The sequence below is a fragment of the Stomoxys calcitrans genome, chromosome 5, assembly GCF_963082655.1.
Source record: "Stomoxys calcitrans chromosome 5, idStoCalc2.1, whole genome shotgun sequence".
In the NCBI taxonomy this organism is placed as follows: domain Eukaryota; kingdom Metazoa; phylum Arthropoda; class Insecta; order Diptera; family Muscidae; genus Stomoxys; species Stomoxys calcitrans.
In genome coordinates, this window is record NC_081556.1 from 70,971,363 (window position 1) to 70,998,541 (window position 27,179).

At 38.3% G+C, this 27,179-nt stretch overlaps 1 protein-coding gene across 4 annotated transcripts in view; it reads right to left on the reverse strand.

The window, feature by feature from the left end:
- The window catches only part of LOC106089124 (nuclear pore membrane glycoprotein 210), a 363,893-nt gene that overhangs the window by 301,927 nt on the left and 34,787 nt on the right, over positions 1 to 27,179 (reverse strand). For all 4 annotated transcript variants that reach the window (XR_001221554.2, XR_001221552.2, XR_001221555.2 and 1 more), the window contains exon 15: positions 16,006 to 16,131. Coding sequence is in view for 1 of the 4 variants with exons in the window: in XM_013254900.2 (XP_013110354.2) it covers positions 16,006 to 16,131 (126 nt within the window). In the remaining 3 variants the exon portion in view is untranslated. The remainder of the gene's footprint in view (positions 1 to 16,005; positions 16,132 to 27,179) is intronic.

A 27,179-nucleotide genomic window follows, 5' to 3' on the forward strand; every position in this document is an offset into this window, starting at 1 on the left:
GTATAGAAATTTGTCGTCTGTCATCATTATTCCCCATTTGCATTTAGTCCATGAACCAAATGTGCATTCGTCTTATTGTAGGAAGACTCTATTGGATTTATTGGGCCATGCATTGAACTGTATGTAGCTCAGTTGTGCTTTAATAATTTTCACCCAATCTGGTTTTTGCAAATTCATATTCAACAGCACATCATCATATCGTTCCAAAAGGACATACGATAACTGAACCACACTAAAACGTAGTCCCTTGCATCCTATGGTTATCTGCAAGCAGTAGCAGCAGTCAGTCTTATGGTTAAAAATGTCTTTAAGTTTATTAAATAATGAAAACTAGCATGTTTAGCAAAACTATCACGTATGCCTGGGAAAGATTTAATCTCTTGAAATGATACTTTTATTCAAGTTGTTGCTGTTATTGTTGTTTGTTATTTGTTGTTGTTCAGCTCCTCGGTGCTTATCAAAATGTCAATAGAACCCCAGCATGTTTATAAATGGACAAACTAAATAACGGCCATCAGGGTGGCCGTAAGAGAATGGAGCTAGAACGAAATAAACTCTCCACACGGGCATGCCAACGCCAGCCAAGAAGGATACCAATTCCTTCTTTTTGTTTCTTCCTTGAAACAGGGTGGCGTGTAGTCTCTGCGGAGGGTTTGATGTCGTCAACATAAAACGTTTTCTACTTTGACAATAATATGCAATATTTGAACACACACACACAATAACCAGGGAAGTTAAAGGATGCACTACAGCTTAAAGAGAATGGCTACGAGGGTAGTTAAAAAATTTAATTCTGTGTTGAATTCTAAAGTCAGAAATGTTCGAATGAAGGGAAACGTTGTGACATCTATATATGATGGTGTCTCTACTCATGTTCTACACGGAATTTTCTGCAAATTTGCCACTGAACATTGCATTAAGGAACAGGAGTAAACTTTAGCCCTGAGTGCTGTTGTTGTTGTCGTAGCAGTGTGTTGTACACTGAGGCGGCAGCCCTTGCCGATGAAGGACTTCATCGGGTCAATCCGGTTCGTACAAATGGCTACCATGGGATTGATCACTGACTGCTGTCCGATTCAAGTTTAAAATGAATTATAAGGGACATCCTTTCTATAGCCAAGTTCGAACGGCGTGACGAAGTACGACACCTCTTTAGGGATTTATCTAATTCTGTAAAAGCCTTTTGTAGATAAGAGCCAAAGCTTGGGAATATTTGTAAAGCAACTTAGAAAAACATGACTGAATTTCGATTTTTGTTAATTAACTTAGTTATTAACCCTTTACGGGCGATTGGGACATATATGTCCCATTTTGTATTTTTGCTTTAAAATCCACATTTATTTACGTATTTTTGCAATTGTGACATTTAACCGATAGAGAACCAACGAGGATATAAAATTCCGTCACAAATGCTAGATATATTTTTACCGTTTAATTTTGGTAAGATATCAAACACTAAAAAATTCCATTATATTCTTTATACATTGTCACCCGGCGTATCATATTTTTTACTAATTCAAAATTGCTAAACTGAATTTTAAGTATTATTTTTACATAAATTGATTGGGTGACATACTTCTCCTTTCACGCTTACTATACTGATGGGACATTTATGTCTCATTCGCCCTCAAAGGTAAATATAAGGGTAAAAATCTATTTTGGACTTTTACGATATATTGTATGTACATTTTATAATTCATTAAAGCACAAACGATGACAGCAATTCATAGATAAAGCAATAAAATCACCTAAATTAGATCGCGTAAGTGTAAATCCAATCAATTGTTAATCAATAAATAAAAAGGTGCATTTTCCTTTTGGAATAGTTATTATTTCAGTAACTAACATAACTGCGACCGAAACTCTTTAAAGGCAGTATCAGCGTTACATTTCGGAGTTTGAGAGCGAGTTGTGCAAAGGATTGCGCATGCTAAAATGTCGTTTTCCTTCATTATATTTAAGAGCATAATAAAGCTATTAAATATCAAACACCCCCAAAATCACCATCTCAACGAGTCGCATGGATGATTTTGAGGTGTTTTCATTTCTGGCAATCTAAACAGAGCATATGATCTGATTTATTTTGAATTCTGAGCAATACTCGAAAACACTTTTCTAATCCAAAAATTTACCCTTGAGGACGAACAGGAAATATATGTCTCATGAATTTTTTCATAGAAGGAGCAACATTTTGGAGATACTTTACTTAAATAGGACATTTCTAAGTATGATTATACAATAAAATCAACACTGTATCGAGCCGTGAATTCTCCGTTCTCAAAGGGATAAGCGTGAATTATTTGGCCATGGTTAGGTTAGGTTTAAGTGGCAGTCTGCCATCAAACTCACTTAGACGTTTTCGTCCATTGTCATACCAAAGGAACAGGAGAATGAAGATGCCTTCTAGTTCCTACCGTTGAACCATCCAGATCGCTTCAAAAAGCCCAACAACTTGCGAATGTTCACATCCGCTAAATTAGACAGTTTCTCAAAGAAATGAAAACCTAAAGTGGAACTCCTTCTAACTGCTAGTGCGGGACACACACACACGCAAGATATTCTATAGTATCTTCTTCTTCGATGTCCTCACAGCTTCTGCAAAAGTCGTTACTGGCAACCTTCAGTCTGTCAGCATGTTTTGCGATTAGACAGTGATCTGTCTTGACGGACACAATGACGGAGACGGTCTAGATTAGGCCACATAGTTTTGGAATGCTCACAGTCCGCTCTTTGTGACCATCTATCATGCGTCGTCCTTAGGGCCGGACCCTGAAAACTTAGCTTACATGTCGCTAGAGGCATACCCACAGATTCCAATTTCTCTGGAATGTGTAAGGTAGTTCATAATCTCGCAACATCTCGAACATAGGACTTTGTATCAAGGATAACACAGTGTACGTAGCCGCCACATGACCAAAGAGAAAGCTACCTTAGCCTCACGGCAGTAATCGCTGCGATTTGTCTAGCCACAATGTCCAGATGCATTAGATGTAGCATTAAATTCAGTGCATCAGATGGTGTCGTCCTCTGTGCGGGTGTGATACACAATATATTCTTCGAAATATTCTTCGTAAAATTTGGAGGAGAAAGACATCTCGAAACTAGGTGTCAAATATTGCAGAAGGTAAGCAGCAGACCTAGGCACATGCAAATTTCTGTGATCGGCGTGTGATGCAACCTTCTGTGGGAGAAAGAGCTTCATTGTAGGAAGTGATGCTAATGCACATCACCAGATGTGGGGAAGTTCGGATATCAACGAAAGGGGTCAGCTGCCTATCGAATATATTACAAGTTGCAATCTGGCGGTTTGTAATAAAGGGAATAAACCTTTATTACCAGGAACAGGCAAGAGGTACTTAATGTTACCTGTGCATCGAAGAATATAAGCGGAAGGATATGCGACTGAGAGGTGCTAGATAAACACTGCTTCTCTGATCACTGTTACATTATTTTCAGCCTTAGAGAGGATACTGCGGTAATGGCTAAACAGAAGAAAGGTGGATTGGGAAATTTTTCGCCACACATTCTGCACGACTATTCCTTCCAAACCAGAAAAAGATGTGGAAACTGCGGAGGACATAGAGATAATAGTCCAGTGGATCACGAATGCCTGAAGATCTCGCTTATGTCGACATGTCCAAGAGCCAAGGGGCCAACAGCAACCGCCAGGGTGGACCCCAGAATTGGTTGGTTTAAGAAAGGGTTGCAGAAAACACTTCAACAGGGCAAAAGCCATAAGGGCACCACACGATTGCGGCATTTATAAGGCTGAGCTAAGATAATACAAGGACCAAGTGAAAAAGGCTCAGAACAAATCCTGGGTAGAATTCTGCAGCTCCGTGGATGATACATCTGAGGCCACTAGGCATATGAAGATCCTATCTTCGAAACAAATTACTGTAGGATATATTCGAAGTCGGAGAATGTATGGACATTGTCTAGTGAGGAAACAGTAAATCTACTCCTTGGTATACATTTTCCAGGAAACTCTCCAATGGACAACGTGGTGCCAGAAGAGGTTGTCACTGGTATGCATTCGTCGGTTATTGGGGATGATACATTATCCGTCGCCAGGCACGGTTGAATTACAAGCTTTGTGCGATAGACAAGCTCCTTGGCTCGGGAAGATATATTCTGTTTGTATCAGCATGTCCTATATACCGGTGGTTTAGAGGGAAACAAATGTCATTTTCTTTCCAAAAGCAGGAAAACCTTACCACACGAAGGCGAAAGATTTTCGTCCTAATAGTCTGTCATCCGTTATGCTAAAGACTCTAGAGAGGTTGATAGAAACATATCTTAGGGCAAAGATCCCTGGAAATCGCCTGTCTCGAGAACAGCATATAGCACCTGTCTCCTTGGAAGGAGAGAAGGTTTCATTCACTGAAAGCGCAAAATACTTGGGTGTTCTGCTGGATAGGAAATTCAACTTATAATTGAACTCTTGCCCTTTATACCTGCAAGAGAGTCATTGGCAAAAGTTAGGGGTTTAAACCGCGTGTCATGCACTGGGTATATACTGCAGTTGTCAGACCTATAATGCTATAAGGGGTTGTAATCTGGTAAACAGCGATTGAAAATCCACCTACTGTTCTATACTCAGCCGGATCTAAACGATGGCTTGTTTGTCCATCGCAGTCGCACTGAGGACGACACTATCTGATGCACTAAATTTAATGCTACACCTAATGCCTCTGAACTTTGTAGCTAGAGAAATTGCTGCGAAATGCTAGAGAAATTGAAAGAAATGCTTGTAACTGCGTATCCCTGGTAATAGAAGTTATATAGACTTCTACATGGGTGGTTCCAAACTAGATGAACAGGTGGGCTTTGAAGTGTACTGAAGAACTAGGACTGGTCATATCGAGAAGTTAACGCACATATTCAAGTGCACATGTGCACTTGAATGATTTTTCACACACGCTCACGAAACGAAAAAACGCAAACTCACGAGACAAATATTTTACTCACGCACGACTCACGAAAACTTGCGAATCACGCTTGGAAAACTATTTTCCATGAAACGAATATTAATTTTTTTTGTAAACGTTGGAGAAATGTTGGAGAAAAATAGGCGAAAACGTAGTAGAGAGGAAAATGACATAAAAAATTATTCTGGGTGCCGGGCCACAGAGATTTCCCAGGGAATTGGAGAGCAGAGCAGGCGGGCTTGCAAGATTAGGAACTACCTTACACATTCCAGTGGAACTGGAATCTGAGGGTAAAACTCTAGCGACTTGTAAGCTAAGTATTCAGGATCAGGCCCGCAGGGCAACTAATGACAGGAGGCCACAAAGTGGATGTTGTGAACACTCCAAAACTGTGTGTCCGAAACTTGACTTGAAGAAGCCTACCGTTTTGCTGTCGCTGACTAGAATAGACGTCTCAGTTACTTAGTCAGTCCTGACTGGTTACTTGCTGATCGGAAAACATGCTGACAGAAGGTTTCAGGTAACGATTTTTTCAGAGGCTGTCAAGACGTCGACGAAAAAGAGCATTCGACCGTCTAAAGCGATCTGGATGGGTCGAGGGTGGGAACTAGAAGGCCTCATTCTTCTCCTCACGCTCCTGTGGTATCACAATGGACGAAAAGGCCTAAGTGAATCTGATGGCAGACCGCCAATAAAATCTAACCCAACCATATGCGCTTCCGACGCTGTTTTTTAGTGCATAGAATTCTAAACCCCACTAATGAGTTTGTACATATACATACGTTGACTTTAAACTCAATAAAGGAAAAATTCCCATAAACTGCACCGTCGCACAGTGGGAAAGAATCGAAAAAAAGTAGTTAAATATATGTTATTTGAGAAGAGATAAAAATAACTTTGAAATTTCCCACTTCGACGCACAGTGGCAGTTTATTACCGAGAGACGAAAATTAAATCGTGAGACTTCGCATAACCCTTATTAACCCTCTCATGCTCGAAATAAAATGGGCGAAACTAAAATTTTTTTTGGTCAGAGATATGTGATAGACTTAACCTCAATATCAACTGAAAAATTTTAAATGTCCTAGGTGCCCTGGTTCAAGAGCTACAGGATGTTGCGTACGTATACGCAACATTGGGAAATGGTGTTAAATTTTAAAAATACAAGCAGATTTTTTTTTCAGTTGCGATTATTTACTTTGCTATTTTAACTTATGTATGGTAGGATAACAAACAATTTTTTTGAGTATTGGAGCACAAGTGCATATTGCATTTTCTGCATTTATGGCTTGGAAACCTAGTGTTGCATACTTCATCTGCCCCTTTTTCCCCATTCCGGCCAATGATTATTACCATCAAATCGTATGGATTTTGTAGGCTCTTCACCAGTACACTATGGACGTTATAGGAGGCCACCGTAGCGCAGAGGTTAGCATGTCCGCCTATTACGCTGAACGCCTGGGTTCAAGCCCTGGCGAGAACATCAGAATACAAGTAAAAGCGAATCTTATATACCCTCCACCATGGATCACATTTGATACGTTGTATGAATGACTTTTCCCAATATATAGGAAATACATCTACAGATACAGATGGACAGTATTTGTAATAATTAGGAGAAGTCATAATAAATACCACGTATAAAATTTCAGAAAAATAATTGAGCCCCCTAGAGGCCCAAGAAGTCAAATCGGGCGATCGTTTTATATGGGAGCTATATAAGATTATAAACCAATTTGGACCATACTCGACACACAGTAATAGCTAAACGTAACGTGCAACATTTCAGTCAAATCGGATAAGAATAGTGCACTCGAGAGGTTAAACAAGTCAAGATCCGAGTTCGAGTTATATGGCCTATACCATTTTGACCATTCTTAGCACAATTATTGGATCATAAAACCTCATGCAAAATTTTAATCAAATCGGATAAGAAATGCGCCCTCTAGGGGCTTAAGAAGTTTTTATTTTTCGTAAGTTTTTATTTTTCGAAAATTACCTCAACAGCCCAATGTTGCATATACGCAACACTACATTTACAAAGTTTTTGCAGGCGAACTAAATATTTTCACATTTTAAGTTTTTTGCCTGTTAGAGCAAATATAATTTAATTACACAATTTTTTGTTTGTTTCTCTTTCGAGACGAGCTCAATGATCGGAGATTTTCTTTGCAAATGGATAGTTTTCACGCCTGGCTTTCTTTATTAATTACTCATTTAACTCTCTTAATTAAGTTGTTGAACTTGGTTTTAGGATGAATTAATTATATTCATGTTTTTTAATGCTATAAAATAACGTTTTTTTTTTTTTTTTTGGAAAAACGAATTTGTCAACTTTGCTCTCGGAGTTCAACAAATTTTCATACATTTCATCCGTATTAATATACAAATAAAAAAATTAAAATTGACCTGTTAGTTTCCCTTTTCAATCACACCCGAGTTTACTTCAACATAAAAAGTTTAATAAAAATTGGTGCATATATATTTTTTGGATAAATTAGTTGGATCGAATTGTAGCCCAATGCAGTATAAAACAGAAAGATTTTAAGACTTACTTTTGCTTCTAAAGGGTGATTTTTTTGAGGTTAGGATTTTCATGCATTAGTATTTGACAGATCACGTGGGATTTCAGACATGGTGTCAAAGAGAAAGATGCTCAGTATGCTTTGACATTTCATCATGAATAGACTTACTAACGAGCAACGCTTGCAAATCATTGAATTTTATTACCAAAATCAGTGTTCGGTTCGAAATGTGTTCATTCACCGTAACGTTGCGTCCAACAGCATCTTTGAAAAAATACGGTCCAATGATTCCACCAGCGTACAAACCACACCAAACAGTGCATTTTTCGGGATGCATGGGCAGTTCTTGAACGGCTTCTGGTTGCTCTTCACTCCAAATGCGGCAATTTTGCTTATTTACGTAGCCATTCAACCAGAAATGAGCCTCATCGCTGAACAAAATTTGTCAAAATTTGAACACATTTCGAACCGAACACTGATTTTGGTAATAAAATTCAATGATTTGCAAGCGTTGCTCGTTAGTAAGTCTATTCATGATGAAATGTCAAAGCATACTGAGCATCTTTCTCTTTGACACCATGTCTGAAATCCCACGTGATCTGTCAAATACTAATGCATGAAAATCCTAACCTCAAAAAAATCACCCTTTAGTAGAAATCATTCAGAGGTTTGGTATGTTACACTGATCACAACAATCCTCGTCACATATCTAATGATGAGCTGCAGCGTAAGAATGTTTTATTCCGGTATTAGGAATAAAGCAAAACAGACTCATCGTATTACACAAATAAATCAATGACAAGATTGTTTGGCTTTTTTTTTTGTTCCAAGAAAACGACGACAATGTTATAGCGGTGTGTGTTTGTGCAAGCGATAGTTTCGAAGAGCGGCACAGCGGTGCAAAAAAGAAAATTAAGTAGCTCTAAGGCCTTTGGTTTGAGATATAACTATAAAACACATCCAAGGAAGGGTTTACAGAATTAAACGCTGCAAAACCAAATGATAACAAATCCAAGACTTAGAATCTACTTAAAATGTGGGTTATCATTTTGGCAACTTGTAGTATTAAAACTTTATGATAAAAGGTCTCACTTTGACTTTTATGGTTGGTACCAAAGCCCTGCACAAATGCATTCTTTGGTGACTGTTTTGGCTGAACTCGTGAACACTGAACCCACATGATGTTGTGGTTGTAGCCACATTTTTATGTGGAGGTGTTGTATTTAAAGACTACTGTAGAGCGAGACACTAAAGATAGAGTTAAAGAAACAAGTTGCTGTTGAGTAGTTACTTGGCGTCTTCTTTATCTGTTTTACTCAGTTCTCAATTGTCTCAAACAATGTTGTATCTTTAACAAAGATTTCAGTTCTTGAAATACTCTATGATTGTTAGTGTGTCTTGAAAGCAGAAATGAATGGTCTTGTGCAGGTCTTTGGTTGGTACTATGTTCGCTTTTCTCGCGATTACCTTTCTTAGGTAATAGATTTTTAAGCAAGCAAACAAACTTCGTTATTTCATTCAGTAGGACATTCCCCCATAACTTATGAAAAAATTTTAATAAAAGTATTATGTTATCATTGAGATTTTTGCAGTGTTTCAAAAAAGTAAAACGATCATAGTACCATACTTTACCTCTAAAAGCCGGTTTCTCACTTTCCGGTTACAATTAATCGTATGGATTTTCTTCTTGTTCACAGAATTAGTTTTTCTGAACATATGCTCATTGCTTATTCTATCGATAAACTTTAACCGGCAGATGGGTCCCGGTTATCGACTTGACTAAATTCAAATATTCCAGCAACTGTTTTTTGTTTACCGATTATTGAATCACACTTTCATCTATTCACGTTTAACTAGATTTTAGAACTATTCCAAAAGTTTTCTTTGCAAAATCAATTTATACAGCCTAATTCTGAATACTCCTGGGAATAAACTTCCAGAGAATTAATTTCACCCTCGAATAAAATCCTCCTATTCTGATTAAATGGGGAAAAGGAATTTCGAATTTTCGAAAACAGCTGTTTTTTTTTTGCTTAACATTTGACTATTATTTCTTTGAAAAAAAAAAGAGAGCAAAGGTTGATAAAAAAAGTTTACAAATATGTTAAGTGCTGCTTTGGTAATGTTTGTTTTACTTTTTGTATTTTAATAAGCACAATTATGGCCTACAGCTTGTCACGATATTTCTTGGTTGTGATAATAACTTTCCGTCGTCATTCAACAATCGTAAAATGAGATGCTTACAAAGTGGTCTGGTGGACAGACAAATGGATTAATTGTATCGTGTTGTCTCTTGTTACATGCGGGGTACATTACTCACTAAAGTATCCTAGTACACTACTCTCTAGAGCAGTTTAGAGGTTTGTTTCTACTTCGTCGAAACATTGTTGTGGTGATCTGCCTAATACGTTGCTTTATCTAAAGACTTGCTTTTATGGAGCTATAACTTGAAGATCTAATCAATATTTCCGCGCGGTGCCCGCTTTTCTTGGTGTTTGGGACAGCTGCTGGACATAGTGCTGCCGAAAAGGGACTTATGGATTTATTCCTACTCCTATGGAGTAAATGCTGCCAAATGTGGCATCAAGTACTTTTGAATAATTGATGGTCTGAAGCGCAATGCTGCAAATTTGGCCACAATCATTCCATGGAGTTTTCTCCTAACTCCATTTTCGATCATTTTTAGTTTTTTCGCTATATTTTTATCTTTTCATGAATTTAGCATTGTACAAACCGGTTACATATGTAATGATTAATATGCCAATGAGATTGAGTGACAAAAAAAATCAAATATCTTTATATTAATGGTGAGAATGTTAGACACAATTGTACGTTAACTTTATTGAACAACTGTATGTATATTAGATTGTCCCAAAAAACAAAAAGGTATTTTTTGAAACGCATACTATATTTTTGATTTTTGATCCCCATAAAAAAATACGAAATATTATGGCGATCGGTAAACGATAACCCATGCCGCCACGACGTCTAAGGAATCTAGTTGAGTATTCCAGGCCCTAGTATTAAATTGGTAAACTATCCTTGCACCACTATTATGGCTGTGATAAAATGTATAGTTCGACTCATAAATTCCTGCTGATTCGGCTTAGTCCGTCTGTCCGCACATTCTTTCTGTGCTGATAGTCCGTCTGTTGTTATACCCGCCACCGAAGGATGGGGGTATATTCATTTTGTCTTTCCGTTTGCAACACATCGAAATATCCATTTCCGACCCTATAAAGTAAAAATCAGAGTAAAAACCTAAGACGATCTAGCCATGTCCGTCCGTCTGTCCGTCTGTCTGTTGAAATCGCGCTACAGTCTTTAAAAATAGAGATATTGAGCTGAAATTTTGCACAGATTCTTTTTTTGTCCATAAGCAGGTTAAGTTCGAAGATGGGCTATATCGGACTATATCTTGATATAGCCCCCATATATACCGATTCGCCGATTTAGGGTCTTAGGCCCATAAAAGCCACATTTATTATCCGATTTTTTGAAATTTGGGACAGTGAGTTGTGTTAGGCCCTTTGACATGTTTCTTTAATTTGGTCCAGATCGGTTCAGATTTGGATATAGCTGTCATATAGACCGATCTTAGGCCCACAAAGCCACATTTATTATCCGATTTTGATGAAATTCGGGGCAGTGAATTGTGTAAGGCCCATCGACATCCTTCGTTAATTTGGCTCAGATCGGTCCAGATTTGGATATAGCTGCCATATAGATCGATCCTCCGATTTATGGTGTAAGGCCCATAATAGCCACATTCATTATCCGATTTTGCTGAAATTTGGGACAGTGAGATGTGTTAGGCCCTTTGACATATTTCTTCAATTTGATCCAGATCGGTTCAAATTTGGATATAGGCGCCATATAGACCGATTTCTTGATTTATAGTTTTGGGCTTATAAAATGTTCATTTATTGCCCGATGTCCCCGAAATTTGGAACAGTGAGTTAAGTTAAGCCCCTTGACATACTTCTGCAATATCGCACAGATCGGTCCAGATTTGGATATAGCTGCCATATAGACCGATATCTAGGTTTTAGGTTTTGGGGCCATAAAAGACGCATTTATTGTCCGATGTCGCTGAAATTTGAGACAGTGAGTTTGGTTAGACTCTTCGACGTCCTTCTTAAATTTTGCCCAGATCGGTCCAGATTTGAATATAGCTGCCATATAGACCGATCTCTGGATTTAAGGTTTAGGGCCCATAAAAGAGGCATTTATTGTCCGATTTCGCCGAAATTTGGGACAGTGCTTAGTGTTAGGCTCTTCGACATGTTTATACATCTTGGCTCAAATTGGTCCAGATTTGGATATAGCTGCCATGTAGACCGATATCTCGATTTAAAGTCTTGGCGCCATAAAAGGCGCATTTATAATCCGATTTCACTGAAATTTGACACAGTGACCTATGTTCGGCTTTTCGACATCCGTGTCGTATATAGTTCAGATCGGTATGAGGTACTCATATACCTCATACCGATCTGAACTAAAGGTATGAAATTTTCACCGAATTTTGATGAAAGGTGGTTTACATATATACCCGAGGTGGTGGGTATCCGGCCGGGCCGAACTTAACGCCTTTTTAATTGTTTTTTGTTACTAAGGGGAAGATCATATTTGTTATACAATAATCACGAATTCGTATATCAATTTTTTAGCCCGAAAACAAACGCTATCAATTTTTTTAAAAAGTGGTTCAGATTTAGATATAGCTCACATATATATGTATCGCTCGATTTTCAGTCTAGAGACTTTGGAAGTCTATTTATCAACAGCTCTTCTCAAAAATTTGCAATACGGTTTCTTTTTCGACACTTCTACAGTTGAATTTCGTAGAAAAAACCGATTTTCACTTTTAGAGCCTTTGTCAGCGTATTTCTTAATAGATGTAAGGGCTGAAAGGCCAATCTAGTGGTTTCTCGGATTCTTAAAACCGAAATTGAACTTTGATCACCACGCTAGTTGCAAGACAAAATGATTTTTTAAATGAAATAGCGAACATTTTAGGTGCTTTTTGACAACTAAGATATCGAAAAATTGATTTTAGTAGTAGATTGAATTTAGTACATATTTGCAATGTTGACAGATTAATTACGTTTCGATGATTTAGGTTGTGGCGACAACAATAGAATTTCCCAAAATTATGCACAATGTCTTTTTAATGAGTTTTACTATTATTTAACTTATACTGCAATACTCGGCACAAAGCTTTCTCTTATGACTATTCTGATCACTGGTGAATTTTATAGCAATCGGTTCAGATTTAGATATTATAGCTCACATATCTCCCGATTTTTACATTTAAGGCCGTTGCAAACGCATTTATAAACCGATCTTCTCAAAATCTACAAAAACTTATTTATACAACCAGATATTCCAAATATATCGATTCCAATAGAATGTCCGGTAGGCTCGAATTTGCAAAAACCAAGGCCTGGAATTCTATCCAAATTCAAATGAAATTTTGATTCGAGGGAAAAATACCGCCATTAAAAAGTATTTCATGCCATGTGTGCTTGTGCAAATTCAAGCCTAGTTCCGTGTCCAAAGGCATTGTATTTAACTCTAATGCGTCTCTTGCCCATACTCGTAATGTGGTGTGTGATAGTCGTCTTATTATTCCCTTTGTATTTCGTTTGCCAGCGAACAGGACTACGCATTACAGAGAGAATATTTTTTTCGCCCGAACCTTTCGTATATGGAATCGACTTTCGCCTAATTTGTTTTCCACCCACTAATGACATCCAGAGACAAATGTCAATAGACAGTACTCCGTATTCCCCTCCTCCAATTCCGTAAACGCCGTTCACCAACGTAATGCACTGCTTTCATAGGAGACATCCCCTACGTGTTGGTTAATATAAAAACAAGTTATGGTTCATTTTGGACCACAATTGAATTGAATATTGAAGACCATAATATAAGTCATTATGTAAAATTTCAGCCAAATCTAGTAAGAATTGCGCACTTTAGGGGCTGAAGAAATAAAATAGGGAGATCGGTTTATAGGGGAGCAGTATTAGGCTATAACCCGATTCATACCATATGCGACAAGTATGTTAAAGTTCATGAGAGAAGCCGCTGTACAAAATGTTAGCCAAATCGATAATACTTCCGCCCTTTAGAGGCTCAAGAAGTCAAGATCCCATATCGGTTTATATGGCAGCTTTATCAGGTTATGAACCGATTTGAACCATTCTTAATGCAGTTGCTGGAAGTTATAACAGAACACGTCATGCAAAATTTCAGCCAAATGGGATGGGAATTGCTCCCTGTAGAGGCTCAAGAAATCAAGACCCCAGATCGGTTTATATGGCAGCTATTCCAGGATATAAACCGATTTGAATCATACATAGCACATCTGTTGATAGTCATAAAAAAACACCTCAGACAAAATTTCAGCTAAATCGGATAACAATTGTGGCCACTAGTGGCTCAAGAAGTCAAGACCCCAGATAGGTTTATATAACAGCTATATCAGGTTATAGACCGATTTGAACCATACTCAGCACAGTTGTTGGAAATTATAATAAAACACCTCGTGCAACATTGCAGCCAAATCGGATAAGAATTGTGCCCTCTAGCGGCTCAAGAAGTCAAGATCCCAGATCGGTTTATATGGCAGCTATATCAAAACGTGGTCCGATATAGCCCATTTACAATTCCAACCGACCTACACTAATAAGAAGTTTTTTTTGCAAAATTTCAAGCAGCTAGCTTTACTCCTTCGAAAGTTAGCGTGCTTTCGACAGACAGACGGACGGACATGGCTAGATCGACTTAAAATGTCATAACGATCAAGAATTTATATACTTAATGGGGTCTTAGACGAATATTTCGAGGAGTTACAAACAGAATGACGAAATTAGTATACCCCTATCCTATGGTGGAGGGTATAACAAGTTAAAACGCATTACCACCATTGGTATATTTATCATTCTTTATATCCATATTAGTATTCAAATATAGGCCGATATGGATCGTATTTGGTTTAGGTGTCGAGAAGCCTTATACAAGTCAAATATCAAATTTCTGCGAAATCGGATTATAGAAAGGACTTTCATGTACCTTATGTTCAAACTCGGCAAATTGGTCTATATGGTAGCTACATCCAAATATGGTATGATCTTGTCGTCGGAATGCGTCTTCAGTATAGTCCCTAAAACCTGACCAGTATGCCTTATTCTAGATAACGTATGTTCGGCGTTCGAAGATTATGATGTCATGGGAATGATGAAGTTCTATGATAATTAGAACGTGGTCTTGTCTCATGTCGCCAGGTCTATCAGATTTTGGGACACATGATTTTGGAGGGTTAACAATCCGCTCTTTATGACCATATATCTTTCGTTGCCTTTCGGGCCACATACTAAAGACTTAACTAACATGTCGCTAGAAGTAGTTTCGCAAACACGACTGCTCTACATATTCCTGCGGCCCGTCACCCAGAAAATATGTATGCCAATTGTCAAATAGACACTATATCTCCGCCATTCCACCACTTCCTTAATTGCAAGGATATCCGCTTGATACACACTACAGTGGTCGGGTAACTTTCTCGAAAAGACCAGTCCTAATTCTACGGAATATATAGAAGCCTTTGCACCTTTAAATATCATGGTTTCAACTAGAATATCGAAGGGCCTAAGAAAAAGTAGTGTTCCAAAATTTCAGCGAAATCCTGTTATAAGTGTTGATCACAAGATGTGTCTTTATCACAGCCATATTCAACCCAGATGTCAAGAGAGCTATTACAATTTACAAATGAGGATTTCTGCAAAATTTCATCGCAATGTCGGAAGCGTTGTTACAACAGACGGGCGGACAGATAGACAGACACACGAGCATGGAAAGATCATCTTAGAATTGTAGGGCGATCAATAATACGCTTTCGGATTCGGAAATGATTATTTCGATGAGTGTGATTTTTTAAGAGTTTTTTTTTTTTAATAAAAATATAAATACATGTTTATCGGAATCGATAAATTGGTCGTTGGGTGTTTTCCTAGATGAGAGTTTTGCTGCTTTACGTATACATTTAAACAGAAATGAGCCTAATCACTGAACAAAATTTTTCGAAAAAGCAGTGGATTTCCATCTAGCTGTTGGCACAGAGCATGAATTTTGATAATAAATCTCAACAAATTCCATGCGTTGCTCGTTCATTAGTTTCTCCAAGATGAAATGGCAGAGAATACTAAAGACTTTTCACTTTGCACACAATTATCATCCAGTACTGCCGCCCCAAAAAACCTACTTTGTTGTTTGAAATAATTTCCCTTAAAAAAAGTTCTTCACAACATTCCCGCCCTTTTAAAAAACAACTATTGTACTGTTTTACTTAAAATTTTATCAGCTTTTATATGGGGCAAAATCAGGGCCCTTCACTTTTAAGCCTTGTAAACTGCAAAACTTAGGAGTTTGGTGAATGTGCGACAGTATGCGGGTGCATGCTATTTTCTCTAAATGTAGTTTTTTCAATTTAAATGCAATATGTTGAGCATTGTTATACTACAACGATGAGGACGACTACTTACCTTTGTGGGATAAATATGCTTGGAATCACCAACTGACAGTTTGATATAATCCTCAGCGTGCTTTATTCCTGTAGCATCCCTTAAACTTATGGCAATCATGTTGTTCGTTTCACGTGGCAGATTTATCTGAAATGTACACAACGGAGCATTAAACAACAGCAACAACAAAACTACATACAAATATGATTTACTATAATTTAAGTAAAACAACAACCACAGTATCAGCATCGTACATCTAACAAATAACACTGCCAAATCCTCTATAGATATTAAAAAACATTTATTGTACCAAGCACAAGAGATATCCCCAAGGGAATGAATTCTAGTCGTCGTCGTTATCATCCTGCCACTGCCACATGAAATGTCGTTCTTTAATACGATGTCGCTTTAAAGGAGCTACCATAAAACAATCTGATATGCTGCCCAGCTCCCATGGTCTATGTTCGAGTTTAGAAGTTAGTAGTGTTCGAAAAAGCAACTGACCACCAACTACACGAATCATGTCGACGCCCACTCGCCACCCAAATGCATGGCAATAGGAAGAAACGAAAATAAGAAAACGTAGCCAAACGGGATTATGTAGCAACATAACGCATTGCATTTTTATATTGCCTGGCATGAATAGTCAAAGTGACAACATCATCGTTACCGACCGGACACCCGCCCAACAATGGTATTTCCCATAAATAGGGCGAGCTAGATGTACTACGGCACCACCGCAATCTTCTCAAGCGGTATACCCCCATTATTACCGGAACCAACAAACAACGAGCCAAACAAATATTTTTCACCTAGTAAAAATACCTGCCACAATATGGGGCACTCTTCGCAAACGAAACCACCGTGGTGAATAGATGACACACTTCTCCCCAATCAAGGAATCGCCCATATAATGGAGTGTCCAAGATAGTGGCATGTCGAAACCATTGTGTCATAGTAGAGAAAATAAAAACCATTACAACAAAGGTATCCATGACTGAGATTCTAAGACGCTTATTGCGGAACTTGGTTTTTTTTCTGTGCCCCCTCTTTTTCTTTTTTGTTGTGTGGTAAAGTTTCTTTGCACAAGTTTGCTTTTTTAAGACCAGGTTTACGTGCGGTCAGTACAGTTGAAAACTTGTGGCCAAAATACGGTCACTGCACTGTATATGATGCTACACGGACGTTTGCACACAACGGAATGTGCAGTTGGTTTAAAGGAAATATTTGACAAATAACAAATGAAGGTTATGGAAAATTAAACAGTAATACCCGATAAATAAGCTAAACACATTGAGGATAGCCAAAATTGACCTAATAATCATGTCGGTATTGCACCAATGTGTAGAAAAAGTATCTGCCAAAATCAGTTTAAGGAACCATTTGGGGAAATTTCTGATATACTACAAGTGGGCTGAGAACAATGCGCTTGGAGTGAAGCTGTCCGAAAGTGAAGTTGATCTTTTCATTTTCCAACGTTTAATAGTTAGGTAAGGTTAGATAGTACTTTACTTTAATTGTCTATGATAGAGCATTTGTCCCATTAGTCAAACTTATAATAGATATCCAAGCTCCTCGACCTTCTGCGCTCCTTCTTCAATCTCTGACACCAAGTTTGAAGATGTATTAGTAGTAGTATTATCTCTATTCATCAATTCATTATAAATGATGCATCATACATTGTATATAAGATTATGAAATAAGATATATACGACTTTATGTCGTCCGCCGGAAAAACCATACATTTGAGATTCCATAAATAGAACATTATATTTCAATTTCATGTAGGGTTAGGTTAGGAATGATAACTGCGCTCACTGATCACCTACATTTAATCAACCGTACCAAATATAAATAAAAGGGAACACAAGGTTAGGCAAGGTTAGGTTGAAAAGAGGGTGTAGATGTTAAACCGCCCCATGCCACTGTGGACATACACCTAAGTGCGCTCTAAAACCTATAAAGACTATAAAGTAACCTCTAATTTCATGTAAACTCAGTTATAAGTAATTTTCTATACAATATTACTTATAACTGCAGTATATTGACTTTCATTGCGGTATATCATATCACAACTCGCCTTTAAACTCCAGGTTATATCATCCTCACTGTAGCGATCGGAGATATATACGGGGACCCTCGTATAGTCCAAATGTTTATAAATTCTTTCGTTACTTTGTCTGGCCTTTCTTTAGTTTTTAGAGCGCACAACAAGCCGATTACTGGCTAAAGTGTATGTCCACAGTGGCATGGGGCGGATTAACATCTGCACCCTCTTTTCAACCTAACCTAGCCTAACCTTGTGTTCCCTTTTATTTATATTTGGTACGGTTGATTAAATGTAGGTGATCAGTGAGCGCAGTTATCATTCCATTTCAGCGATTTTCATTAATGTAAGCATCTATACGGAAAATGTTATATAATTCACTTTTCAAGGTTTTTGCCTGTTAGGGCGAGATCATTAAATTTTCCAATTTTTGTTTGTTTCTCTTTCGAGACGAGCTCAATGATCGGAGATGCAAAATGGATAAGGAAAGCCAACGATACCAACACACACCAACCACTATGGGACGCGTTTCGTCTTTGGTTTGAAGACTTTTCAACCATATTAGGTGTGATGGCTTCAAGGGTCGTGCGTTGGTATGTTGTATTTGAATCGTATTTAATTGCGAAAATGCATCTATGATACAATTACCACATTAACCAAGCTCGACAACCCTGCTTATTAGCTGTACTTTTTCCAATGCATTAATTTTTGTGTAATGGCAGACATTCTGTCTGTGGTAAATTACACTTCTTCTTTGACTTTTGATATGTTTTTGGAAGGTTTTGTCGCCCGCGTATAGTAATTCTCTTATGTTCAACCACTCTTTATCTAAGCCTGCTCCCAGGCTATCACGTAAGTCGTCGACATAAAGGGCAAATAGTAGTGAAAATAATCCGATAGTTCGTCTCCTGTCCATAAAGCTGAATGAGTATTTTGATAGATATTTTCTACTATTGTAACAAATTTATTTCATATGCCAATTTCGTGCAATTTGTATATAAGTAGGCTTCGGGATATCTTGTGAAATGCGGCTTTGAAGTCCACAAAAATATTCGTATACTTTTTCTTTTTTTTTCAGCTTAATGTAAACTGTAGACGAAAGATTGTAAATATTATCTGTAGTTGAGTACTTTTTTCGGAAGCCTGCCTGTTAATCGACTAAAATATTTCTTTCCTCTATCCACAGTTGCAGCTTTTGGTTTATCCACTATTCCATTTGTATACATTATGTTGTACACAAGTAAGAAAAGGCAAAAGTCGGGCGGTGGCGACTTTATAATACCCCACACCTATATCCTATATAAAGTGGGAACTATATCTAATTCTGAACCAATTTTGATGAACCTCGGCGGGTGTTTTCAGATGGGTTATTAAACAATACGTATCAAATTTCGAGCAAATATGTTCATACTGTAATAAATATGTTTGACAAATGAAACATTATTGCAAATTTGCCAAATTCTAGCGAACATGTATATGGGAGCTACATTTAAATCTGTACCGATTTTGACCAAACTTCTTAGATATTGTGGTACGCATCGAGGAAAGAGTTGTGCAAAATTTTGGGAATAATATTCGATAAATGCGCTTGCAGTGACCCCAGAAGTGAAAATTAAACGAAATACGTATATGGCAGCTATATATAAATCTGAACCGATTTCTATAGAATATAAAAAAGACATAAGAAAATCCTTCCTGCCAAATTTTTAGAGAATCGGTTAACAAATGAGCACTTTATTGCAATATTAGTCCAAATCGGACAAACATATATATGGGAGCTATATCTAAATCTGAACCTATTTCGAATAAACTTAATAGATATTGTGGAAGTCGTCGAGGAAAGCGTTGTACCAAGTTTTGGGAAGAGAGTCATAAGAATATCCTTCCTGCTAAATTTCGAGAGAATCGGTTAACAAATGACCATTTTATTACATTATTACTGTAAATCAGACGAAAATATTTATAGGAGCTATATCTAAATCTGAACCGATTTTCCAATTTCAATTGGGTTCGTCTCTAGGCTAAAAAACATGTCTGTACCAAATTTTAAGACGATCGGATGAAAACTGCGACCTTTAGTTTGAACAGAAATTAACATGGACAGACGGACATTGCTAAATCGAATCAGAAAGTGATTCTGAGTCGATCGGTATACTCTTCAATGGGTCTATCTCTTTTCCTTCTGGTATTAGGTTAGGTCATAAAAATTCATAGGGAATCGTGTCTTTCCCTGGCGCCTTATTTAGTTTAAAGTTTTGTACCACTTTTTTAACCTTCGACTGTTATTTCTTTGGCTAATAAATGTACTGTGCTGAATACCCGAGCGTATAGGATATTCGAGTTGGCTGATCTGGATTGATTAGTTTTGTGAAATAGTCTCAAACGTTGAAGCAGATATATTCGATTTTATATTAAAATAGTTATTGTTAATCTCCCTTACTACCATTCCTAACTGTTGCTTATATTTTTTTTTTAATTTTTCGCTAATTTTATTATAGTGAACCTTTTTTCTTGTTAAACATATCAACTTATATTTCCTTTTTGCTTTTAAGTACTGTTGTTTGTTAGATTCATTGCTAGTTTTTAATGTCTTGTCTTGTCCACTTGACCTTTCCATCGGAATTTTGGTCGGCCCGATTTGCATATACCACAGTGCTTGCCTTCAAAAGATAGTAACCTAGTAAAAAAAATGTATTTTTAACTTGAGTGCATTTATAATTTTGACGAAACAGTGACTCTCGGAAATTCGAATTCTCACAAAATCGAACTCTTATAAAATTAAACTCTCACTAATTCGAATTATCCAGAAATTATGACAAGCCTTTTTTATTACAAGGAACTTTCTGAAATTAGAACTTCTGTTTCAAACACCTGCTATGGGCGGTTGTACGTACCGGATTGACCCGAAGAAGTCCTTTCATGGGCCTGCCGCCCAGTGTATGTGTTCCTCCTTTTTTCGTCATGGGAGACGCACACTTCGGAGTGGCTTCGCCACACGCTTCTGGTCCGTGTCGAGATTGAAAAGTACCCCGGACCTTGGTTCTCGTGAAGAGTAGCCAGTGCATGGAGTGGGTGCATTTCTGATCTTGCCCTGGCCCTACGTCATTACTGGCGCATAGTCGTACTGAAAAAGTCGTATAGACAGATGAGTGTCACAAGCGTCGTCGTCGTCGGACTATGTGACCTCTCCGACCTTTACATATCGCTGGTTGGTTGTTGTGTCCCGATGAATGGCCAAGCTTACAACTCCGACATAAGTGGGTTAATATCTGGCCACAATTGGCACAGAGCAGATTGAAGACTCCACGTTTTCCACGCCCGTAGAATACCCCAAGTGCGGCACAATTTATTTGCGCAGGCAGTAGTACTCGCAGATGGGCGTGATGGTATTCGTTGCACAGACCCCACTAAAACCAGAATCAGCGAGCTGAATCTGAAAATAAACAGGGTATTCGACGAACATAGGCGGAATTTGTGACTGGAACACTTGGAGCAATTTAACTAAGGTATCGGTGTAGGCTAGCTTTGATCTACAGTTAACCCTGCTCGAGAAATACATCTAATCGATCCCATTTTATGCGCGCGAACACATTCGTCACTCGAAAAGTGCGTCCAAGAGCCCATAAGGTATATATATTCTTCATCGTCATGACATTTTAAGTCGATCTAGCCATGTCCGTCCGTCCATCTGTCGAAAGCTAGGCGCTTGAAATGTTGCACAAATACTTTTTATTAGTGTAAGTGGGTTGGGATTTTGAATGGTCCATGTTTGATATAGCTGCCATATAAACCGATTTTGGGTCTTGACTTCTTGAGCCACTGGAGGACGCAATTCTCATCCGATTTGGCATACATTTTCCATGAGGTGTTTTGATATCACTTCCAACAACTGTGCTTAGTATGGCGCAAATCGGTATACAACCTGATACAGCTGTCATATAAACCGATCTGGGATCTTGACTTTTTGAGCCTCTAGAGGTGGCAATGTTCATCATTCAATTCATTTATGGTCCGAATCGGAGTATAACTTGATATAGCTCCAATTGCATAACAGTTCTTATTCATGATATGATTTATGATTTTTTTATGGTTATTATATTGTTTACTATCCTATTAACACATTTGAACTTCATAAAGTAGATTTACAATGAAATTAAATATAAAATATTACATATATTAGAAAAAATCAAGTTTTTAAGTTTTATCAACTATTTATAAATTTTTCCCAAAAATTGAAAACATGTTCAGCACAAATTAAATTTAAAAACTTCACATGGCGCAGCAAGAAGATTTTTGTTATTTTTTGTGTGCAGATGTAGCATTGGCCTCGTTTTTATATCCTTGGTAAATGGCGAATCTGCGACCAAACCTTGGTTTTGCTTGCCCAGAAGAATCCCAAGATATGTTCCGTCGCAAATTTACTGACCCATCCGCTGATAAAGACCGTTGCCTTTGTGAGCTGGGGGATGTCCGTCTTTCTCACCTGGTCGAGCTTTGCGCCCCAGGGAGTGTGGATACTTCCAACGAGCTTTTTGAAGGTATCAATACATACCGCTGATGCAAAGCGCAGCGTTAAGATGTCTCCTCTATACTCACAGCTCATAATTCGTTGTTGGCCCCCTTCAATAAATGTTCGATAACCCGATTGTTTACCAAGTGCCTCACCCGGGACCGGAGATCTGGTGGAATTCTACCGGATGCACAGCCGATATCGATGACTGCATAAGTCATCTCATCTCTGTTGTGCTTCCTTGCCACTCCGGCGTAAGAGGGTTGGCTCCTTACCTTTCTCAGCGACCATCTTCCCCTTTTGTGATGGCTGTGGCATCCTTTTGGAAGTCACAGTCCGCCATGGAGACTCAGGGGCCGTTCGCGCTTCCTTCGTTCCTGTTCTGACTTTGTCTCCCTCCACAGGACACTGTCTGGTATCTTCATTACGAGGGTGCTGGCTTGGTCTTCCCAGATTACTTGGAAGCGTGGAGCTCTTTTTCTTCAGTGCAGTGTTATGCTCTTCGGGAGATCTGATTCTCTTTCCATCTTCCGTTGTTGCTTGGAATGTCAGTTTTATCCCTTCCAGCATCCGGCGCTTTCGCCCAATTGCGCTGCCGGTACACACTCCTCTGTTTCCTTCCTCGTGTCCGGGATTGCTTTCGCGGTCTTCTTGTGAGCTTAGCAAAGTCATCGCTCACTTCTGCCTTCATCTCTCGATTTGGCTGTGATGACTGTTTCATTGACACTTTCGCTGTCTGAATCCGAGACGGAAACACCATCTTAACTTAGAGGCTGGGGACGTCTCTTCCTTATTTATTAGTCTGACGACTAGTTGTACGCTTGAAGCATCACTCTCAACTACAGATGCCAAGGCACCCACACCTATAGGAGAGGAGGACAACATGCGGTCTGATGCCACCACCACAGCTGTTGTGTCTTTGGAGTCCATTTTGAGCCTACTCCAAAAAGGCTTTACAAATGTTCGTAATAGGTAGTACCTATTCCGAGATACGGATATTTTTCTTTGAGGGGCGAAATGAAAACACGTCCGATCCACTCAACGGCTACTTAAACGATCAATATTATGGTACGTTTTAAAATTTTTCCAATAAGGGAACAACGCAATGAACGTCACGAATGCACTCAACGCACTAACAGCAAACATGTTACAAAATAGTGTCATTGGCCACCGATTGACTTTTCGTTTGCATGTGTACGAGGCCACTATTTGATCTATAGTATCAACTCCACTCTTGGTTTTGTTGTAGCCTTCAATGATGTTAGGATTCTTCTTTTCACTATTCTTATTTAGAGTGAGAATCGCACACCATATAAATTCGTCATGTTCAAAATAATATTCTCAACCGGTCCAAGGAACATGTGAAATGTAAACGAAACATCAACTATATTAGCACCTGCTAATGCTTTTGGACCTCAATTATAACAAAAATTAAACATATAATGAAAATGAACCCATAAAAGGTTAGATTTTTATCTGAAGTGAAATTTTCTGCACGTCGAAATTAATTTCTTCGATTTACTTCAGATGGTAGCGATAAATATTCAATTTCCCTTTTTTGAAAAATATTTATTATTAGGATTTTCTGCAATTTATTTTTCAAAATTTTGCTCGTGTTTCTGATAATGCCAGGCTCGTTTTCCAAATCCATTTCTAGTTCATCTCGCTGCCTTTTATCACGTAAAGTTTTATCCATTTTTTATCAAATGCTTCGAAAGACAACCAAAATTTAAATAAGTGCCCAGAACAACTTCACGTGTGTTCAAGAACAAACTGAATTTCATAAAACGAAAAAATAAGAGCGTGCTATAAATCCACACAAAAAAAAAGCGGCAATTTCAGGTACCTGTTTATCTGTATGCGCGCACACACACAGGGTCTGATTCGTTCAGGCAAAATAATTTTACGTTGCAAAATACAGGGCATATAAGGGACCGATGAGGGTTAAGTCACTCTCGAATCCCAGAAGAAGGGATGACAGGACCTCAGTCACTTGTTGGTCGTTACTATGACTGACTCGAAGAGATGCACCAGGTTGTTCGATCGTCAATATATTGAGCATCCCGAGAGTGACAAGGCTTGAAGGAGAGCAATTCATCAAATCCGTGGTCTCCGAGCCGATGGATAACCATCACAATTTACCGTGGACGAAATTACGAATGTCATCCGTGGCGTCAAGTCATCCAGGGCGTTGGGCCTGACGGAATCTCTAAACCGGTGCTGAAGAATCTGGATCTACCTGGAGTCGAGTACTTTAAAACTGTCCTCCAATTGCTGTCAACACTCTTATAGTGCCCGATATCTGGAAGATGGCAGAGTGATCCCGCTAAAGAAGCCTGGAAAGACCCGAGTAAGGGCAGTCGTACAGATCGGCATCCATCATTGCAGAATTTTCATTCGTTGAACATCAGCATGGTTTTTGTACACTGTACAGCACAATAACTGCTTTGCGTACATACACAGGGGCCGATTCTTTCAGGCAAAATAATTCTACTTTGCAAAATACAAGGTCATTCCGCTAAACCGTTTTTATTTTATTCAAGGTTAAAGAGCCATCACAATTTACCGATTGACAGCCATCACAATTTACCGCGGAAACTCAACACCGATGCTGAAGAATATATTGGGTTGCTCAAAAAGTAATTGAGGATTTTTTAAAAGAAAGTAAATGCATTTTTAACAAAACTTAGAATGAACTCTAATCAAATATATAATTGCCATTTTGTTCGATAACCTTTTGCCATCTTTCTGGCAAATTTAGTATTCCACCCTCATAGAACTTCTGGCCTTTATCTGCAAAAAACTGAACCAAGTGCGATTTTATAGCCTCATCATTGCTGAAAGTTTTACCATTTAAGGAGTTCTGCAAAGATCGAAATAAATGGTTGTCTGATGGTGCAAGGTCAGGGCTATATGGTGGATGCATCAAAAGTTCCCAGCCAAGCTCACTCAGTTTTTGGCGAGTGACCAAAGATGTGTGGTTCACCATGCTTGGACCATGATCGTTTTCGACTAACGTTGTTGTAAACAATCCATTTTTCATCTCCAGTTATGATTCGTTTTAAAAACGGATCGAATTCATTGCGTTTAAGGTGCATATCACAAGCGTTGATTCGGTTTGGTAAATGAATTTCTTTCAATACATGTGGTACCCATATTAAAATTGACGCCAAACAAACAAATGTAAACAAAATTTCGCGCACTTTTTTTCTAAAGCAAACTGAAAGTAGCAGCTGATAACTGACAGAAGAAAGAATGCAATTACAGAGTCACAAGCCGTTGAAAAAATTTGTCAACGCCGACTATATTACTACTATATTACCGACAATTACTTTTTGGGCAACCAATAGATCTACCCGTAGTCGAGTACTTTACAACTGTTCTCCACCTGCTTTCAACACGCTTATAGTGCCCGATATCTGAAAGATGGGCAGAGTTATCCCGCTCATGAAGCCTGGAAAGGACTCGAGTAAGGGGGAGTCGTACAGACCGAAATCTCTTATCTCACCAGTAGCCAAGACGCTTGAACCTCGTTGCAGAATTTCCATTCGTCGAGCATCAGCATGGATTTCGTAGACTGCGCAGCACAATAACTGCTTTACATGCCATCACCGCAATTTCCGTCAAATCAAAATAGCATTGACAGACAGACGGACATAGCTTAATCGAATCGAAGTGATTCTGAGTCGATAGGTATGCTTATCAATGGGTCTAGCTCTCTTTCATCTGGGTGTTACAACTAAATGCATTTATTTATAATACCCTGTACTACAGTAGTGGTGTAGGGTAGTGGTATCTGTCCGCCAGTCTGTCTGTCTGTCCGCCCATGTTAATTGGCAATTTACAGTTTACAAGTCGCAATTTTCTCTACGTCGTCTTCATACTGGAACAAATCGGATCAGATGCAAATGCAAATTTGTCAACGAAAATTCCAATAAGAAACGGGAAAACTGGATAAGCTCCTATAGACATGTTAGTCCGACTTAAACTAATGCTACAATAATATCGTAATTTTTCAACCGATTTTCACGAAATTTTGCGTAAATGTTACTTCTACGACTCTAGGTGAATTTCATAAAAATCGGTTCATATATAGATATAGCTCGCATATACATATACATATGTGTCACTCGTTGTGTTGCTTTTCCAGCGTATTTCTTAACATATTTTCTCAAAAATTTCTACAATGTCTTCTTTTATGACTTTTACTACGTGTGCCCATTCTGGACGAAATCGGTGCAGATTTAGATAAAGCTCCCATATATATTTTCGTCCGTTTTTGAGTAATACTGCAATAATTTGGTCATTTGTTAACTGATCCTCACGAAATATGTCTCGAAAGTTTCTTTTATGCTTCTTATATACACGGAGTTTTATCGAAATCGAGTTGGATTTAGACATAGATCCCATATATGTATATGTATCTCCCGATTTTCACGTTAAGAGCCTTTCCACACGGGAAGTGTTGGATGACCACAGGTATATTAGGTTTAACCTTGGTGAAAATACTGTAGGAATGGTCCCTTGGCTAAACAGAAAAAAGGCGGATTGGGAGAGATTTCGGGGTTTTATTCGTTGATAGACATACAGGCTAACAAACAACAGTGGGATTAAGAATTCGAAGAAATTTTGTGGAAT